The sequence below is a fragment of the Apis laboriosa genome, unplaced genomic scaffold (assembly GCF_014066325.1).
Source record: "Apis laboriosa isolate Shangri-la unplaced genomic scaffold, ASM1406632v1 scaffold28_cov147, whole genome shotgun sequence".
Taxonomy (NCBI): Eukaryota; Metazoa; Arthropoda; class Insecta; order Hymenoptera; family Apidae; genus Apis; species Apis laboriosa.
This window is the reverse complement of record NW_025222687.1, coordinates 627,744-645,977: the sequence shown is the minus strand read 5'-3', so window position 1 is coordinate 645,977 and position 18,234 is coordinate 627,744. Positions and strand designations below refer to the sequence as shown.

Genomic DNA, 18,234 nt, shown 5'->3' with positions numbered 1-18,234 from the left:
ACAATTCGCAACTAAGAAGTACATTTGTTACGACTAGTCGAAGGGCATTGTCATATTATCCAAATTATCCAAATTAAAATATCCAAAATATATTAAATCAGTATTACTATTCAATACTATTATCAATACTTTTATTGCAGACAGTAGTGATGGAAATAAATGATGCGAGACATCACTCTTGCGGCCATCAGACTCGCATTACTAAAATATCTAAATAGAAGTACTGGAGTGCACTTGATACAGCGGCACGCGTGGCAGTCAACGTGTTAAACATTGAAAATATTTTTAATATTTATATTTAATATTTAATAATTTATATTTAATAATTATTATTAAATAATTATATTTAATAAATATATTTAATAATATATTTAATAATAATTTATATTTAATATTTATCGACGTATAGTTCAAAACGTTTATTTTGATCAGTAGGAAGAAAGAGAGAGACTCGAGAAACTCGTTACTTTATGGGCTCGAATTAAGGACAATTAAAGAAAGGTTATTAATTAAAACGCCCAGACACGAGTCGTGATAAATTATCAAGATAAACGATCTTAGAATCGACGATGCGAATTGATCAAATGATATGAAACAGAGGTTACAATAGAAGGAATAAAAAAAGGGATGTTGAAATTTTTCGATGAAATATTTTGGAAAAAAAAGAAAAAAGTTCGGACGCTTCACCTTGACCATTTTCGCGGGTGACGGATTCGGGCCGAGGTTCGCGGCCGGTACCAATTCGTGGGTGGAGCCAGCCCGCAACCGCAACAATACCCTCCAATGCTCCTGTCCAGCGACCGTCTCGGCCTTCACCGAGACGAGGACCGGCCCGTTCTCTCCGTCCCTTCCGACCAGGTTCACGTGCTCCTGCAAATGAAAATTCGTTTCGTTCAATACCGGGCCCATTTTTTTACGATCGAGGCCTCCGTTGAGGCCGCTACGACCGACTTCGATCGCCCCTCGAGCCCCATGAGTGGTGAAAGGCGCAACATTTTCGAAAGGGTGCGCGCGAAAGGTCGAACGAGTCGCGATCGATTCGTCGTCGTCGTCTCCTTTTTCCCTTTTTCCTGCGAGAGAGCTTCCTCGAAAAGCGTGTACGTGTTTCGAATGAACCGGGTGCGAATGAGGATAAGAATGAATGATGATAATGATAATAATGCCGAAGTGGTTGAAAGAGATTCGAACAATATTTTGATAATTTGAAAATGAAAATTTTCAACGAAACTTTATATACGAGAAGAGAAATATTCTTTCTTTTGAGGAGAAATCGAATATTCTTTGTAGTTATATTTTAGTTATATTCGAATAAGATAATTCGGAGCGAGGAAAGAAATTTCTTCGTGTGTAATCAATCGCGAGATCAGTCAAGTTTCAGTTACAAAAAAATATATATTAAAAAGAAAAAAAAGAAAAAAAAAATACACGTAACGATGATATAAAACGCGTAATTATCTATGAATTTTGTTTACCGTGCGAGTTGTTTGTAATATACGAATGATGAAAATAATCGTAAATTGCTTATTGCAGAGACATCATCAAGAGAGTAACAATTAAAATGCACTAACTTCGGAAAGGTCGAGTTATATTTAACTATAATTAAACACTCGTGAAAAACGATATTTTATTCATAAGCGTAGAATTACCGATAACGTTATCTACGACCATGATAATAATCGATGCGCATTTTTCTTTTTTGCACGATTTAATTTAATAGTCGATCGAATTCTCTTGACATCCGTCTTTTATTTTATTTTATCAACTTGTTTATTACATATATATATACGTACATCGTGTAATTGAACATGGTTGAAAGTGGAAATTTAATGGAAAAATATCAATGAAAAGATTTTAGTCAAAAAAATTGGATTCGAAACAACGTATTTAATTGGGAAACAATTTTTAATTAAATGTAATTAAACTGGATGATACGCATATCGTGCTGGTTAAATCGGTAAACAGACAAAAAATAATCTCGGTTAATTGAAAAGAAAGTTTTTAAAGTAATTCTTGAAAGCGCTTCGTATTTTTTTTTTTTTTCATGAATTCCTTCTTCTTCGTAGCTACATAAAATTTTGTTAATAGTCACGAAACTTTTTCTCTTCGTTATTTGTAAAATTTATAAATATACTAACTTTGTTTTAAAAAAAAGAAAACACTGTCCATCTTTACGCACGTAACGATAAATTAAAAAAGAGAAAATGGAGGAAATAAATGAACATGTTTAAAGCGTCGGCAATCCGTTAAACGGATAAACTCGTCTTTCCCAGTTAACGGCCTAACAGGAATAAAATTGCATTTATATCCACTCAAGCAATTTGTAACTGTAATTGTGCTTGTAGGAAAGAATATTCAAGAAATTTAAATTGCATAGAAATCTCATAAAACTTTACTTGTGCCATAGAGATTATAGAGATATGAATGAAAACAAATTACAAAGTAATGAAATAAAAACTAAAAGACAGATTGTTTTTCCGAAACGAGATACTGTAACATATGTGTAAAGAGTAAAATCCTTAGATAATAACGATAAAACAGAATACTCGAGGAGGGGAGAAAAAAAAAAGAGAAATAAAAACGAACACATTCGATTCATAAAACTTAGCAAACAAGTATCGCAATTAAGATAAAAAAATTCGATGTATCCATTGGTAACGCACATTTTACTTTATCATCGAAATAAACGTGTTTCTTCGTAACTCGGATGATAAATCTTCATAAAAATTAATTCTCAATATTCCGAAGGGTAATTACAATTTATTAGTACCTCGTTATATCTTGTTAAACGTTTATTCGCGATTTCCGATATTCTCAGAGATGATCGTTGCACGGAGGTCCATTTGATACGCGAAGAGAAAGCGAATATATACACATTCCTTTTGATATTTTATCCTTTTGATATTTTCTCCGTATTTCAACGAAAACCGTTCAAAGAGGAATGAAAAACGAACGCGCGATTGAAAAATGTTTAAAAACAAAGTCTGAGCGTGGAATTAAAATCTATGTTATATCTCGGTTAAATCTCGACCTTAAATAATCCAAGAAAGAGAAACGAAAGAGAAGAGGGAATGGCGAGGGCAAACGGAAGAAAAGCAGAGGCATCTTAAAAGCTAGCAAGAATGAAAATCGGGGATGTCGAAGAGGAGAGGAGGAGAAGTTTCTTCTTATAAGCATTGCTCGTAGCTATGAGAACGTTCCCACTCCCACGCCCGAACAGTGCTCCTTTCCTTTTCCTGCGCCTCCCCTCCATTCCTTTTCTCTCTGACCCGCACCTCGTCTTCCTTCTCCATCCACCTTGGTCACTTCTACGTGCGTACAACGATATATGCGAAACGTATATATGCAATGCGCACAGCCTGATTACCAAGTAACCAATGCGGTTATTTCTGCTTGGGTCGTTGGATACGATTGTAACACGCGATTAAATAGCGCGATCTTTTATCTTGGTCTAGAAAAGTAAATTTATTCCACGATCATCTCTTGTGTATTCCTTCGAAAAGACATCATGGTTTCTAGTACGCATGCGTATCTTGCCCATTAACGGTGTGCTTCAGCCAATAAAGATAAATTTGAGTTTTGTAATAATAAACTCGGATCCTAACGATCACCGTTATTATTTTCTCCGTTTTTATCTTTAACATCTGTATTTTTGTCAAGTATAAATAGATTTCATTTCAATAAATGAATAATACGTTCTGACACCATCTTGGCGTAATTATTATTTAAAAAAAATAATTTTAACTCGCTTAATTATCTCTTAATTACTGCATAAAAATTCGATTAAACGAACTGTGAAAAGAATTCAACGGAACAAAAGAAATAATTTCGATACTTTCAAAGACACTGTATATCTATCGATTGTTTTCGATAAAAATGTCATCGCGTAATGTCATCTCGAACGGTATTAGCGCGTGACTCATTGAATTTCAAATTTCAGATTTTACAATTTTTTAATCGGATCGCGTTTCGAGAATACGTCTCGAGAATACGTCTCGACACATATTTATTTAACATATTTCGACGTATCGTGCGCGAAGCAAATCATCAAAATCCGTTTCAGACTTAATAATAAACGATTTTATCGCCTCGATTTTTCCCGTTGGATATGCATTTTTTACTAACGATTAAAGCTCGTTCCTTTAATCAAACTACATTGTTCCACGAACAATGTTCACGTAGAAAGAGCATCTTTATTCATAAATTGCAACTCGGCCGCAATGAGGTAATTAACCAAAGGATACGGACAGTGGTGTTCACAATCATCATCATGCGTTTACTATTTCAAACTGCACACGTGTTGTTTCTTCGAGAGCGAATAGAGAGACTAATCGGCTCAAGGTGGATTATAATCTTATAATTCCTTCCTTCAACATCGGTCAATTACCACGGATTTACAGTTTTAACAGTTACTATAGAGTAAGTAATAATTTACTATCGCGTTAATCGTTCTTTACTGTGTAATCGCAAATTACATATATTTTTTATCATATATATATATTTTCGATATTTACAAAATTGTTTATAATAAAATTACGTTGGATAATATTTTAAATAATTTTATTCGCGATACGAATCTTGAAGAAAATCGGTATGTCTTCGATATACACGACCAAACACTTTACCACAAGCAACCGATCGATAACCGATATACTGAATTTATATGCGAAACACGGTTTACGGAAGTCTGAACTTTACATTATTCTCGTGTCGCGTTGTTTAATTAACGAACAATTTTCAAAGTTATTACAATTTTGTAAAATCAGAATGGAGAGAGAACTAACTCTCCATAATTGAAAGATACGAATTCACTTTGTAAGAGAATTCGCTTTAATTTTTTTTACTAGAAAAGCGTAACAACAATGTACACAACGCGAAACGATACAATTACGAATCCTTTCGTAGGTTACGTGACGCGAGAAATTTTTCACGGAAAAATACGAGGCGAGCACGGACAATGTTTACGTAATATTTATTGAAGATTACAATTTACCGTAAGTGGATTGAACGGGTAGTATTTCGGTAATGCAGACATAATGAGACGTCCAAGCATCTAACAACTGACCTTGCTATCGATCGACGCATCGTCGAATTAACTACTACTACTACTTACTCGCGGAGAAAAAACGCGATACATTTTTTTCCCTCTCCCCTCCCTCCCATACTTCAAACGAGAAACCTTTTGACAAAGTTTTAGCAAACTTAATCCCATTGTATCTTTCCCCGTTGCTGAAACCTATACGTATACGAATTCGCCCCGTGTGTATGTGGATAATTTCTCGTCTTTCTCGTTCCCTCTTCTTCTCTTCGACCACGAACGAAATTGACGAAAAGGAAATAACGAACCGGAAATAAATAACCGGTTTAGAATTATAGAAGTAATATATATATATATATATATACGTTACCCTGCCGACGAAAAATCGCCTGTAACACTTGGCCGTGTCGTCTTGGTCTATCCTCGGTTGCCATGCAGGCTGGGCCGGAAGTAACGCCCTGCCAGCCGAGTCCAGGGCGTGTCGATGATCGGTACCGTCGACCCAGTAACCAGGCGGTGTCACCACCAGAGGTGGCTGAGATCCGGAAGTGGCTTGCTGAAGCGCAGCCTCCATAAGAGCCCTGCCAACGGGTGCATCGCCGACCGGTGACGGGGATGGTGTGGGTGTGTGATTATTCTGATTACCAGGACTCGACGCTGCCCTGTCCTCCCTCGGGGTCTGTAATCACGACAGCCCAGTTCGATACTCGCCTCTCTGTTTCTCCCTTTCGCTCTCTCTCTCTCTCTCTCTCTCTCTCTCTCTCTCTCTCTGTGCTTTTTCGCAGTTTAAAATCGAATTTTCGCAATTCATTGTCTGGGATCGATAATGGGAACGATAAAAAAGCTTTTTCAAGTCAGGTCGATCGATAAATAAATGAATATAATAGATGTAAAAAAAAAAAAAAAAAAAAAAAAAAACGTATTTTATAATTGTAATTATTATCGTAAATTGAGTAATTTTCAAATTGCGCAGCAGACGAGGCGAAAATTTTTTTTTTTGCATTTTGTTTAACTCGCGAAACTAATTAACGAAACAAGTTTAACGCAATATATATACCGTTTTAAAATAAGTAGTCGTGTATATATATAATATATATATATATATATATATATATATATATATACATATATACATATATATGCGCAGTTTTGAATACACTGATCAATCAACATCGAGGGAGAATATTCATGACGTGGTAAGTCATTTCGCGATAAATAACGTAACTTAACTGTACATCACGTCTACAAGCCGTAAAATTTTAACTCAACGTTATACACCGGCGGGAACCAAGTAATTATTTTCCTTTTCCCCTCTTTTCTTTTTTAAGTATTATTAGAGAGCCATGTACACGCTCTTTTATACGTATACACACGCCTTTTAATGAATTTCATTTGGCATTGTTATACCAACCATACGCGCCACTCCTGTACCTTTGATGCACGGAACTTCTTATACACTCGCTTTCTACGCTTCTTTATCGTGCCGGCCCTTTTGCGGAACTTTGAATAGTCTCGGTTATATAAAGAACCGACCAGGATAGCCAACTATTCGATGCAACAGATGCAAACGAATGATGTAACTAATTAAAAGAAAAAAAAGAGAGAGAGAAAAAAAAATAAATAAATCGATGAAACTCCGCTTTTTAACCACGATTCTTTTCTTTCGTTCCTTTCGTTCCGTTTATTTATATGGAATTTAATTTATTTCGAAACGGATATTCGTTTTCTCGAATGAAATTCTTACTCGATGAACACGACACTCATTGAAGTTCATTGGGAAGTTCATTGAAGAGAACTCTTACAAATTTAAATTTTTCTATTGGAAACTAAAAGAAATTCGGGATGGGCGTAATTCACGCGGCAATTGCACAACTCTTATTCAACTATGTAATCAGGTATAAATTTCCGACGATTATGCATGGGATAGCGTTACGCACTGTCTAGCGTCCTGTTTCATCGTTCCTGCTTCGACTGTTAAATTACGTAAATAAAAAGTCGGTTTCACCGGTGAACGATCGATCGTTTGACCGGAAGGGGATCGACCGAAGAAATGCTCGTATTGCGGGAAATCCAAGTGTCTTCGACGATTCTGCTTCGGTGTTCGTGAAACCAGAACTATGGAACGGCTTCGCGGATTATAAAAGGAAGAGAAGTGTAAATATGATTACATAAATATCGTCGATTAATCGAGATAGATAATTAAATTATACAAACGCGGATTTTATCGTTTTAATGCGGATGGTATACTTCCATGAAGGATTAAAACTTTAAATTATCGCGTTAAGCGTACAGAATTAACGTTGATACTATTTATAATATAAATATTCCACAATTATTATCTGAATGGCTATATACGAGAGTGTGCTGTACGTAAAAATTATCTTCATTTATTAACAAAATTATCCACTTTCCGTGACGATTATTCGAATTAAAATTTCGAATAATTATTTTACCAGGGATTAAATGATAAATTTCAATGAAAAAAATTAACAGGACCGGCGTCGTAAATAATCCATTCAAAAGCAATATCGTAACATTACGCGGTTATAATCGTAAATTTTCATTTTCCGACCTGCTAATTCCAATTAATTTCGCCACCTAGCAGAAACTATAACGCGAGAACCACTGTATACGCTTCCACCACAAGCAAATTGGAGATCGACCATTCGCGAATATTCCTCGAGTCGTTCTCAACGAGGCGATAGAACTTTACAGGATACGTTCTTTGAAAAGGTCAGAACGCTGTTGTGTCGGTTAGCGCGGCAATCGCCCTATTGCCCCCACCACTTTCCTTCTCTCCGCCACTATTCCACCACGTTCTACATTGCGAAATATTAGCTTTGTAAAATTATACTTGCAAATTGGAACGAAAGAGAAAAGAAAACGTAGGGGCAAATATATCGGCAAGAAAGAAACGCGTATTTGCGTAACTATCTTTCGTTCTGTCGCTAATTCGATAAGAATTTGAACAGCTTCCATACCGTAGAGAAATTCAAGTTGGAATATATCCATACGTCAAAATGAACGATGTGTACACCATCCGGAACGTTCGTGATGGACAATTGGTAGAAATATCGATAGTTTACTTACGGACGTCGCACATCGAAATATTATCGAATCGTTGCTCGTGAATACTTGGTATTTGCACGACGATGTACCGGTATAAGCAAATATTTTCTTCTCTCTATAATAATCATTGTTATTATTTGAACTTAATAAGTAAACTTTGACGAACTTCGACGAACTATACTGTGAGATTTAATTTTTTTTTTTGCTAATATCATTCTCTTTTTAAGCGAAAAATAGAAGCGCATAAAAGTCGTGGAAATATTTACGCAGTTGATGAAATACGAACACGTGTAGACCGTGTAGCGGGAGGCATACGTTAATGTAACAACGTACCGTTGCATCGAACACATGGCGGCGCAAGCCGGTGGCATGTGTTGCCGAAATATCAACGTTATCACAACGCGTCACACGAAATATCGATTATCGAACACCGATTTCCAATGCGATCTACGCCTTCGCTTGTTTCTCGTATTGTTCCTCCGTTACATAACCGTTATAACCGTTTCTGCGTTATTCGCTCCCAAGGATATCTTCAATGTATTTAATTTTGAAATAATTATTCTTCTGCTCGACTTCTTAAAAATGAAATTAATCGAGCGACTGGATTATCGCGCATTGTGAAAAGATATCAAAATCGATATAACTCGTTAAATAACTTGGATGATTTATATCGTGCGTAAATCGAACGAAGTTTGATAAACTTTTCATTCCCTTTTCCGAGGCGAGAGGCAGAAAATTTTCACTCGGTTCGCAAACTCGCTGCGTAAAATTTATTATATTATAAATTGGAATCGCAGAGCGCGTTACGGATGATGCACGACACCGGTGTATCGTAATATACCGGACAGGTGTAAACTGGAGCAAAGCGATAAAATATACGACCCGTATATCTCATTTTAATTGTTGATTTAAACGATTTAAATTTCAAAATGATTCCTCTTTCGAAGAATCTAAGGATACGACGAACAATTTAAAGACGAGAGATATCGATACTCCCTTTGAAGATTTTCTCCAATTAACCGAATAATAAAATCGATTTGTATTCTTCTAATAAAAAAAAAAAAAAACTAACATTTGCACGCCTCTAAACGAATCGAGGGTTAATTAATCGTACAAGAAAATTCGTTGTAACGATCAAATCGTAAAATCGAAGTTCGTTAAATCGTCCGTTTTTGAAACGCCTTTTTTTTTTTTTACCTGAACGAGGCAAGTCGATTATGAGCTCGCCTGGAGTTCGATGGGAAATACGAATCGGTCGGTAGAGTAGAAAACAGGGACGTGTCGTTAACGTTGTTTCACGGAACGAAATTTTCGATCCTATCGGTGAGTAAAAATAGAACGTATTTCGACGAGGAAATAATAAAAATGACACGCGCTCGCCATAAAGAGTGGCGAACGGCTAATAATAGGAACATATGGTGTTGCGGCAGGTGGCAGCTGTATATAGTACGAACCGCTCGTGAATATCGCTACTCAACCATCAATATATCAAGTGGCGAATAATCGGTTATTTCATTTTCCAACTGGCTCTAATATATACAATTATACGTTTCATGGGCAAAAAGTAGGATATTTATTTCTGGAATATTATAGGATTAAATAAGACCATTATCTATTTGCGTCATTCTTGTTGGCCGAATCGGTTCATAAGTATTAACGGGATTTTACAGAAACGAGACGCGACAATGTCCAATGATTCATTTCTCCTTTCAAATCCAAGCTGTACAAGCTGTACATGGAATAAATAATTAAACGATTATTCAAGCATGTGCCGGAAGCACATTTGCTTCCCGTTAATTAAACAGCCGACGCCTGTTCCCGTGCAACACTTTAGTTAGCAGAGCAAGCAGTTCGCCCTGTTATTCGTTTCGTTTCCAATTATATCTGATTTTCATTCGATTTCCTCTTCGTTTATATCGATTAGTTGCCGACCAACCGTGACTCGTTTCCATCGATGATCGAATAATCGTTTAAAAATATTGCTCGAAAAAATATTGTCCCAAAAACAATTTAATCATGTATGTAATCATGTATGTAATCATGTTTAAATATGGTGGTTCTTCAATCGGTCGCAACGTCGGGATTCCCCTCTAAAATCGAGCGATCTAAAGATAGTCGAATAGCGATGGAGTTGCTGTCACTGCTCTCCACTTTTTGCTCCACTTTCAACGATCCTTTTTCCCCAAAGCTTCGACACTGGTTGGGTTTATATTTGGCAATGAACGAATGGGAGCGAGCAAGAAGCGGAGAACGAACGAATGGGCGGGAGAGAGGAAGGGGGGACGAAGAAACATCATCCTCTTTTTCTTCTTCTCTCCTACATATACCTCGTTCCTTTTTTATTCTTCGTTCAACGGTCTAACAACGAATTTAGAGCCACTTAAATTAGCGGTTGAAGGACAGGAGGAAGGGAAATATAGGCAGAGCGAGTTTTCCGGCGACGAATGGAGGGAGAGAGAGACACACGACTCGAGGAAACTGCAGGAAGTTAAAACTCGGACCGTAGAGAAACGTAATCCGAACGAGCACATCCGCATTACTTTTCAACTCTACGATGTCTTCGTTCTCTTTCTCTCATCGATGCAAGAAATCGTCGTTTTCTTACTCTTTATTTCAATATTTCCCTTCCTTTCTTACGCCTTTCGTTTCTTTGCTCCTCTTCGTCGTCTTCTCCACCGCTCATAGTTTCTTGTTAAAATCCTATTCATTCTTGAAATCCGTTCAAACGGAACGCACTGCGCGGAACGAGAAAGTTTCGCGTCTACCACGCGCTTGCCACGCATACCGATCCAGCGCCTAACTTTTTAGAACATCGCTTCGACCGTTGGATTATTAACCTTTCCAATGTTTTTTATCTCATTTCGACGAAACTCGGCTGCTCAATTATTTTTAAGCATCGTGACGAAATGATTAATTTTTCCACTTGTTTCTTCTTTCTTTCTTTTTTTTTCTTTTTTTTTTTTATCAATTTATATTTTTATAAATAGCCATGGAAATTTTTATAATTAACTTGAAACTCTTATTAAACATATTGCTATTTTTCTTTGAATTTCTTTTTCTATAATTTTTTATATTATTCTAAAAAATATCTATAAAAAGAACGTGATAATCGAACGTGAAATAACTTGACTTGAAAGTAAACCGAAAATGCGCGTTCCTCGGTGATGGAAACGGTCACGAAATGGCCAATTTCAATTACGAAATTTCGTTTTCGGATTTAATTAATGCTCGGCGCATACGTTCGCGGCTCCATACACTCTAGAGCCAAATAACGCTCGTGCACGTACCGAGCCGCGCAATATTTCGCAGCCAATTGGACAATTTAGCGATGCGTTAAGCCGCGCGTTCTCTCGATGAAGCAACAATGAGAAACTCTTCGTTATACACACATCGATCGATGCACGTGTTTTCAAAACACGTTCAAAAAAGCGATCAAAATCTTTTTCATTATTCAGAACTGATGTAACAATAATTGTAATAGCTTTTGAAAAAATACTGCATTCCTTGCAACGATTACAAATTATCCGTTTAACGATTTTATCGTTAAGAAAAAGAAAAAAAAAAATAATTGAGCGATTAGTTAGCAACGTAGCACAGCTTAGAGAAAGGAGCGAAAGAATTTCTGCTTTCCTTCTTGTGGAAACCGCATCGTGGGAAAGAGAAAGAGAAAAAAGGCGTTCCACTTGCGTGTTTAACGGATTAGAAATTATAACATTGAAGAAGAAGGAAAAACAATCGCCATTATACCGACCGCTTTTTCCAACCACTTTTTCCCCAACTGGTATTAGAAGCAACAAACGGGAGATGATATTACACTCGCGATTCGAATATTTAAACGCGGAGCGTCGTATGGAGAGAATTACCACTTTGTATGCACGATGTTTTATTAATGAGAATCTAAACGAAAGCCGACTTTTTAGAAATTTACTCAATTTTTTTTTTTACCTCTCGTCTCTTTTCTTCGACGAGAAGAAAAGTCTTTTATTTTAATTATTATTAATTTTATCTTAAACGAATGACAAATATACTTATTCTCTCAAATATTTATTTATCCGATTTAGAAAATCGAGTTAGAAAAATAAGTTAATTTTTCGATATTTGATAAAGATAATTTCGATATGAAATAAAATCGACGTACAACTTCTTATCGAGCAAAGTATATAGGAGTTGCTCTGTAAATATCATTTAAGCGGTGTGCACAGATATGTTACTAGGTAAAGCGACGTAAAATATTTCTCATCCGTCCGTTATTGGCTTACAAATTAATCGCTACAATTTTCATGATTACGTCGTTAAACGAGTCAACGCGTAACTCTGTTCAAACAAAATAATTTCACGCGGAGGTTGATGAATCGGCGCCAATTGCGAACCTTGTGTCTCTGGCGAAGCATCGAACGTATCGATGCTTTCCAATTTACATTTCGTTCGTGCAAATGTTACACGATAAAAAATAACGTTCGCCGTCGCGTGCGCGACAAATGTTCTCTTCACGCGACACGAGAATAGAATTAATCGGTCGCATTGCACGTGTATATTTCGTTAGAAACGAACGAACGTTTCGATCATTGACACGCTTCGAATAAAGAATCAATTTTTCTATAAATTCGATCGATAAAAAAGATATTCCTCCTCCATTTTCTTTTCTTCGACCGTGTCGAATCGTATTATCTTATTAATGGCGAATCGTCGAATTCGATTCGAACCAAAACGCCAAGTGGTTTATTAAATATTATTTGCACGTAAGAGCGGATATACATCCTTGACTGTTGCTACGTTTTAAAGGTCGTCGAATATCCATCGAATAAGTTTTTTAACGCGATAATTTTAGTTCCTGTTTCTATGCCGATAATGAACGCGTAATTAACCAACTTACTGCGAAGTAAAACGTTGACCGTGTGCAAGCGATAGCCTACGATTACACTCGTACGAACACGTTGATTATACTTTCCTCGCGTAATCATGACCGCCAATTTTTCTTATCTTAATTGCACTCCTCGAACTGCTTCTTTTTATATAATTAAATACGATTCTAATAAAAAAAAAAAAATAGGGGGAAAAACGATGAACGAGACTGTAATATATCACCGATTCGAAATCAATTTCTATCCGGTCGTAGACACTTGGATGATTCGCTTTCTACGTTTAAGTTTATGGCTAAAATATTAAACATGTTTGGACCATATCGAGATACGTTTTGTTTTAATGATTCTCGATCTATCTATCTTCGTTTCGCGAGCCGACTTCAACCGATAATTTAAAACGAGAAACTATTTTTCCCCAACACGCTGCATTACCGATTTATGCCCGATACGTTTCATCCTCCCTTCCTCTGCCCCTTTTTCATCGTAATTCTATTACTTTCGATTAAAAATGTAAACGAAGAAACCAGGTTGGTGGACGATGCGAGACCTGCGAATCTAGGACAGGTTAGCCAGAGTTTACAGGTCTTTAAAAATTCAATTCCGAGGAGGACGTGTCTCTCGAGGCACGGCCATCTTAACTTGCGCACTTACTTGCTCGTATATACCGTATAAATAAAATGGAGGCAGCGCTACGGACGAAATATTTTACTTTCTTACAAGCAGGATAGGACGTGCACTTCTTTTCCACCGTAATTGTTATTTGTATTTCGCGCCAAACACGTACACCAACTTATTACGCGCTGTGTTATCTACCTTCTTGAAAGAACAAGAGAATTTACATACTGTTCACTGGAGAATAAGTCTGATTAATTTGGAAAAAAAAAATATCTATTTTCATATTATTTCGTATTAATCCAAAACGATGATCTATATCTAAACCTCGATCGAAAGAATTCAATCGATATGATATAAAGTTTTTTTTATTTCTTATAATATGTGTGTAGACTAATTACGATTCGTAACGATTATAATTGAATAAGCTAGCCACACTATGGATAGTTTCGAAAATATTTAATATTTAGCTTCCACTCTTGGATGATTATTCTAACGTAACTTCTTCTAACTTAAAAATAATTTTTATGATTTTGACCGTTCAAATTGTAGCTCTTCCACTATATATGTAGCGTGTAGTGTCAGAATCGTCAACAAAGCGTCTAGAGTGGGGATAGATGGTCCTAGCGAAGGACAACCCCTCTTGCCGCTGTGCCGTCCCGCGAGACTTTTTTATGTCTAGCAGTGAACACTAATGCTACGGAAGATAAAATTTACGAAAAATATTTGTTAGAACGCAACGATCGATCGATCACCAAGGATAGTTACCACGCAAAGTTGTAATAAATTGAAATTTAATTTGATTCCACGATTGTGATTCATCTATTGTGTAACTGTTTTTCGAGTGACTCAACATGAAAAACAACGGGGATTTGGTAACTGGTTTCTGCAAAAATAAGGTTAGCCAATATTTGCCCGTTTATCTTACGTATATAAATATTAGCCTCGACTGAAAATCGGGTAGAGAAAAATATTTCTCGATATCGATGGTTCGATTAATTCCAACGAATCCTCTCCTCTCGGTTATTTTTTCCGAATATTATTCGACTCTCTTCACTTCCAAATCAATCGAATTCGCAATCGTCGTCCCGACGATTCGAGAAATATACCCGATTTGATTCTTTGGAAAGTAATCATGCTATTGTCTGCCTACGCGAGCCTACGCCTTTAAAGAGGGATAATTCTAACGAAGATTTCACGAGACCTCTTAATCCGAACAATGGTCGTCCGTGGGCTGTCGGCAAGCGAGCGTGAAAATTATTCGAATAATTGATCGAAGGTCAGTGAAGAGATAAGTAGGGAGGGGAGGGAATAGATCGACTCGCTCTCGCTCTTGGAAACAGAAAAATAGTGAAAGATCAACAGTGTGGTATGATTCATTCGAACCGCATAGGCGTGTATTTGAAAGGGCAGATTAGGATCCTCTCACTATCTTCGAAGAATCAATCGATTATTTCGTTTTCTCGATCACGACAGTTTTTTTTCTGCGTAATAATTTTATTAATTCTTTTTTCTTATAAACATCGAGTACGTAATCGATAAAAAGAAATAATTGCGACACAAACTGCCGATTTGTACCGGTTACTGTATTATTTACATTTAATTACGAAAATTATCGAGAAAGGGAAAGGTAATTTTAGGAGGAATTAACACAATGGAAAAAATATAAAAAGCGTTCGTTCAGAGTTCGATAAACCGCGCGAAGAAGCGACAAGCCCGAGGCGAGGAAGAAAGATGCGAGCGATCGATACAGAAGAGATAAAAATGAAACGAAGGATGATGATGTATAGAAACTTCGACGTAGATAAAGAAAAGAAGAATCGAACGCGGAGATTTATGTAAAGATAAAAAGCGATATACGCTAACGGATATACTTATACGAACGACTAATGTTACGGTCGATAATTTTTGAGGACTGTTTCCTCGAATAGAAAGAAAAATGGAGGGGGAGGAAAAAAAATTTAATTGCGTAAGATAAACACTCTTACGACGCGCTCTATAATCACGTAATCGAATATTATAAAACGAAGGAAATATAATTCGTAATCTCCGCGATGGTATCGCGATGAAACGTTTAAAATTAATCTTCGAGCGAGTTTAACCTTTATTTTTCCCCTTTTAATTATTCAACGGGCATAACACGGACGAATGCGTGTCATATCGAATGTATACCACCCCGTATACCATCGACGAGGAGGCGTATCTCCACTTGAATTATAAATAACGACGTGCGACTGACTGAAAATAACGCGATGGAACCCATATACCACTCTAGCGATCCACGCTATACACAACAGTCTCTAGCGAAAATTTCTTTCCGCGAGATCGGAATTTTAGGTCATTCTCTCTCTCTCTCTCTTTCTTGTAAATATACAAAGACTCTTTCCATCCGTTTCGATCGTGTGTGTATGTATACATATATATATATATATATATATATATTTTGAAATATCACGGGCTTAAATAAATCCTTCTACTCGAGAAGGGGAGTCGTTAATTTCTCGGTAACCTAGAAACAAGCGGACGACCCAGACACGGAGAGAGATACTGAGATAGACTCGATGGCTGAGCTAGGAAATTGAAAGAAACATAGAGGTGGGGGAAGCGAGTGGAAAAACGACGAAGAAAAGTGGAGGCCAGAGAAGAGCATAAATGGAGGGGGAGGGGAGGGGGGAGAGAGAGAGAGAGAGAGAGAGAGAGAGAGAGAGAGAGAGAGAGAGAGAGGCGAGCAAGCATGGTGTGCGCGACGTGACTCATCGAGTGGCAAACCATCGTAGAAAACCCTCGATCGCATCGACAATCAGAAATATGAGAACTTATCGAATAGATCGAAATCGAGAGTAAACCATTTAAGTGAAACTTCCAAGGTTACGAGTCTCATGCTTCAAGTATCTTAGATATCAATTTCCCCCCCCTCCTCCCCCACTCTCTCTCTCCAAATTTCGCGAAAAACCGGCTAGGTTATCTAGGAACGGATCGTTAAATGACAAGGAAAAGATGGAGGAGGGAGAGGAGACTTACCCTCGAGTACTTACTATCTTAGTCGTATCTCTCTGTTCGTGAAATTTTAGGGGAGAATGCAAACGACCGTAAGGGGAGAAGAAAAAAGAAAGTTTGCTAGGCGAGGAGCGGTAATAGACGTTTCGATCCATCCCTCCGCGATTCTTACTACGCGTAGAAAAGAAGGAAGAAGGAAGAAGAAAGAAGAAGAAGGGAACGAAGAGGGAAGTGACTAGAGGCTCCAAGAATCGATCGAAGCCAATTTCGTGTCTGACCCGTGTATCGCTCGCAATACCGATATCGAATTTATCGAAGGGGCATAATACGTTTTGATAAAGCTGGATCACGATAAATGTGTTCCCCGCGAAAACTCCAACAAATCTATCTACGGATGATGTTATTCGACTCGTTAAGGGCCGAATGAATTCTTATTCTCCTACAGAGATATTTCTCTTAACGAAACACGTCACGAATGTCTAGAAGGATTTTCATTGGCTTCTTTTTCTTATTTATTGTTAGATTATCTCGAATGAATCGAAGACATAAAGAAAAATACGATAAATATGACAGGGAAAAACGAGGGATTTTCTGTTTCGAAATTGGGAAAAGTATTACGAGGTAAAATCAAGACTTGTCATTAGCAACGCAGACATTTTATAATAAGATATTTTTTTCTGACGCGCTATCTCCCCTTCTATTTCAACCTGTCTTTGAGAAAAGCAACGTGTTTCATATTCCATAAAATTGCTCGTCGAATTGCATCCTTCCCTCGTTACGCGTCATGTAATAATAATAATAATTAAAACGAGTAAATTTGTACGAATATATTAAAATTTATCCTAAAATTATATAATTTTTTAAGTAAAGGAGATTGTATCAATAAGATAATAGCGCCTCAGGTTTATTACTTACATCCTTCTTAATTGCGAGTTAGAGGCTAGAACTCGTTAAGTAGGAAACGTGACGCATCCAATCGTAATTGCAAAGTATGCCGAGAAAAGAGATCAAAGTTAATAATATTCCGTCGTCCGAGAAATCTTATTTACAAACCGAAGTAACGAATAAAGTATGAAATGAAATGCAAATACATGGTGAAAAATTCTTTAACATCTATTACGATTCTTCAACACGTCTTTAAATAGATATTAATTTTGAGCTAGAAGGTACTTAAGCCACAACCTTTCGACGAACCTTACGAATGCTCTTATGCGTTATATAAAATCCATTTTCTATTATGTACGTAACTACATATGTCGCGTAGTTCGAAAAAATACGCTGCAACTCGTGACCTCTTTCGACAAACATTTTTCGAATTATCCTATCTATCTTTTTCATAGCACCTTATTTTTCCACAAAGTTCTCGTAATCCTTCGCTAAACATCGCCGATAAATAACGCTCTAAGCTTCTTCCCTGTGTAGTAGATTCATCCGTGAACAATGCGAAACTTTCTAATACGTAGGCGTAAAAGGGATATTATACGATACTTCGATCGCGACGTTATCTACATTACCGACCTCACCGATGCTCAACGAGAAAACATTCGTCAGACGATCGAGAACAAACACTGCTTTTGCTCGTTCGAACGTCGATGATTCGAATCGAACGAGTTTCGAGCACACGAGTATACGAGCGCGGAGTTTTGCTAACCTAGAGGA

General features: G+C 37.0%; 1 protein-coding gene across 14 annotated transcripts in view; it reads right to left on the bottom strand.

The window, feature by feature from the left end:
- LOC122714262 (rap1 GTPase-activating protein 1) overlaps positions 1 to 18,234 on the bottom strand; it is a 112,135-nt gene that overhangs the window by 5,802 nt on the left and 88,099 nt on the right. For 11 of the 14 annotated variants that reach the window (XM_043935447.1, XM_043935450.1, XM_043935449.1 and 8 more), the window contains 2 exons: positions 5,406 to 5,714; positions 688 to 870 (listed from right to left, as the gene is read on the bottom strand). In XM_043935447.1, coding sequence (XP_043791382.1) covers positions 688 to 870; positions 5,406 to 5,714 — 492 coding nt within the window. Of the gene's footprint in view, positions 1 to 687; positions 871 to 5,405; positions 5,715 to 6,446; positions 6,582 to 13,617; positions 13,669 to 18,234 lie in introns of those variants that run through there. The other 3 variants (XM_043935461.1, XM_043935459.1, XM_043935457.1) reach the window with 3 other exon arrangements.